The 2,279-nt window shown below is 41.2% G+C and overlaps 1 protein-coding gene across 1 annotated transcript in view; it reads right to left on the reverse strand.

Annotated features, from left to right (window-relative positions):
- Nucleotides 1–1,408: 1,408 nt before the first annotated feature.
- The window catches only part of LOC135198281 (uncharacterized), a 50,193-nt gene continuing 49,322 nt past the window's right edge, over nucleotides 1,409–2,279 (reverse strand). The window contains exon 5 of the mRNA XM_064225851.1: nucleotides 1,409–1,690. Coding sequence (XP_064081921.1) covers nucleotides 1,409–1,690 — 282 coding nt within the window. The remainder of the gene's footprint in view (nucleotides 1,691–2,279) is intronic.

Below are 2,279 nucleotides of genomic sequence, written 5' to 3' on the forward strand. Positions count from 1 at the left end.
TAAGACAAGAACACTAACAAACAAGGAAAAAATGATCATACAAAGAAAAAAAAATTATAAAAAAAAAGTCATTCTCAGACCAAAAAAAAAGTGATTTTCAGACAAGGCAAACAGGAAAAATACTGATCCTCAGACAAGAAGAAAAATAATGATCCTCAGACAAAAAAAAAAAAAAAAAAAAAAAATCCCCAGACAAGAACCTAAAACCAAATAATCGAAAACTACACAAAAAAGGGAAACCATCGTATTCTCCCTTTCCAGGGACGTAGTACGTACGTGGCCAGCCGATGACGTAACCACTTTTGGCAATTCCCCCACCCCCACCCCCACCAGCAGGTTACTACACTTGCCCAGCTGACCCGTCTTGCCATATTAAGAAGAAGCTCGCCCAGTAGAACATTTCACCTTTTTCTCCTCGCAAGTTTGTTTGACTTAGATACGAGAATGTTTGTTGCTTGCTGTGGTGGCATGGAGTGGGATCAAGCTTAACTTTTGCAAGTCTCCATTAAGATGTCAATTGAGATTAGGTGTTCATGCTACGCAAAGGTGATATATATATATATAATATATATATATATATATATATATATATATACACATATACATATATACATATACACCATATATATAATATATATATATATATATATATATATATATATATATATATATATATATATATATATATATATATTCACTGCTTTCTATAGCATCTCCGTTACCAATCATTAGTGAGCCTTAGAAAAAGAATACGTATTACTTCCTTTTACATTTCTATTTTTTCATGAAAATCATTTTACCTAAAAACTAATAGAACTCCCAATAAACTTTTAAATGAAGTTCATACTCACAGCACATAATTATATGCATATCGCATACACTGGCTACGTGTGCACACCATCACATACATATCCATGTCACGTATAAATCTGCGCTTAAATACTGAATCAAAACGGTGCAAAATGTTAACGTTTGAAGTTCAGTTTGCTTTTTAAAAACTTAAAATGCCAAAACTGAGAAGCAAATGAATAATTCTTTACGTTATGCTCTAGATAAAAAAACTAATATAATTCATCCTGGAGCAATTCCCTCCAAGAGAATGGTTAATTCAAACCTTGTTAGCTCGCTCGAGCTGCTGATTTCAACGGTACACACACGTCAGTGGGTTTTAAATGTTGTTAGCTCACTGTGTATATAAAACACACAAACAAAGACACACACACACAGACACAAGACTTGTTCCACATCCACAAGCTGCAAAATATATACGGTTAACATGACCATCAAGAGAAAAAAGTTTTGCCAAACTCACCTGCGGATCTGACGCCTTGATGGAGTCGAGAAGACACGTTTCCTTCGAACACCTGACGGAGAGAGGAGGAACCAGCTACTGGCAATGGGGACGCCGTTACCGAGCAGGAGAAGCAACTAACGCAGGAACCCAGAAACACTCCCGTCGACGTCTCGTTTCCCTCAATGGACTCCTTCCTTTCCTAACATGCTCCTCCTTCATCCCACTCCTCCTCCCACCACCACCTCCTCCTACCTCGCCTCTACACTTACGTACACTTTCACTTGTCACTCCTACTACTGTACCAAGGCTAAGAGATGGAGGATGAACGATCGTGGGTGGGGGAGGGTGGATAGGGTCTTGAGGAGGAGGAGGAAGAGGAGGAGGTGGAGGAGGAAGCTAGACATGAAGGAGTAGGAGAAGGAGAAAATGAAATCTCACCCCCCTCCGGAGGAGAATCGTCCTGCAAATTCATTTTTGCTTTCAACAATTCACAATTTCCCCCTGCACTACCGTAGAAGACGGGGAGGGAGAGGGGATTCAGTGGGATGGGCTTAGGGGGAGGGAATGATTCCCCCTCCCCCACTACAACTGCATGGCGACATTAGAAGGTGATGACACATCAGTTTGCAGCAAATCTCCCGCGAAGAGGAACGACGATGATTTTCACTCGCGTGGGTCATGGCAATCCTACGCGGGGGGTGGGGTGGGGGTGGGGTGGGGGGTGGGGAGGGGTGGGGGGCTAACACAAGCCTTTTCGGTACTCGAATCTTTGTCAGCTTTCTCGTTTTCGTGAGTATTTTGTACCCGATTACAGAGCCTGGATCTCAAGGATGCTTTCGACTACTTTACGAAATCATCAAGTAGTTGACACTTACACATACACGCACACACACGCACACACACACACACACACACACACACGTGAGTGTATGAGTCATTGTCACTTATACACGGGTGATTTTTTCATATTCACAAATATTGAGCA

The sequence above is a fragment of the Macrobrachium nipponense genome, chromosome 22, assembly GCF_015104395.2.
Source record: "Macrobrachium nipponense isolate FS-2020 chromosome 22, ASM1510439v2, whole genome shotgun sequence".
In the NCBI taxonomy this organism is placed as follows: Eukaryota; Metazoa; Arthropoda; class Malacostraca; order Decapoda; family Palaemonidae; genus Macrobrachium; species Macrobrachium nipponense.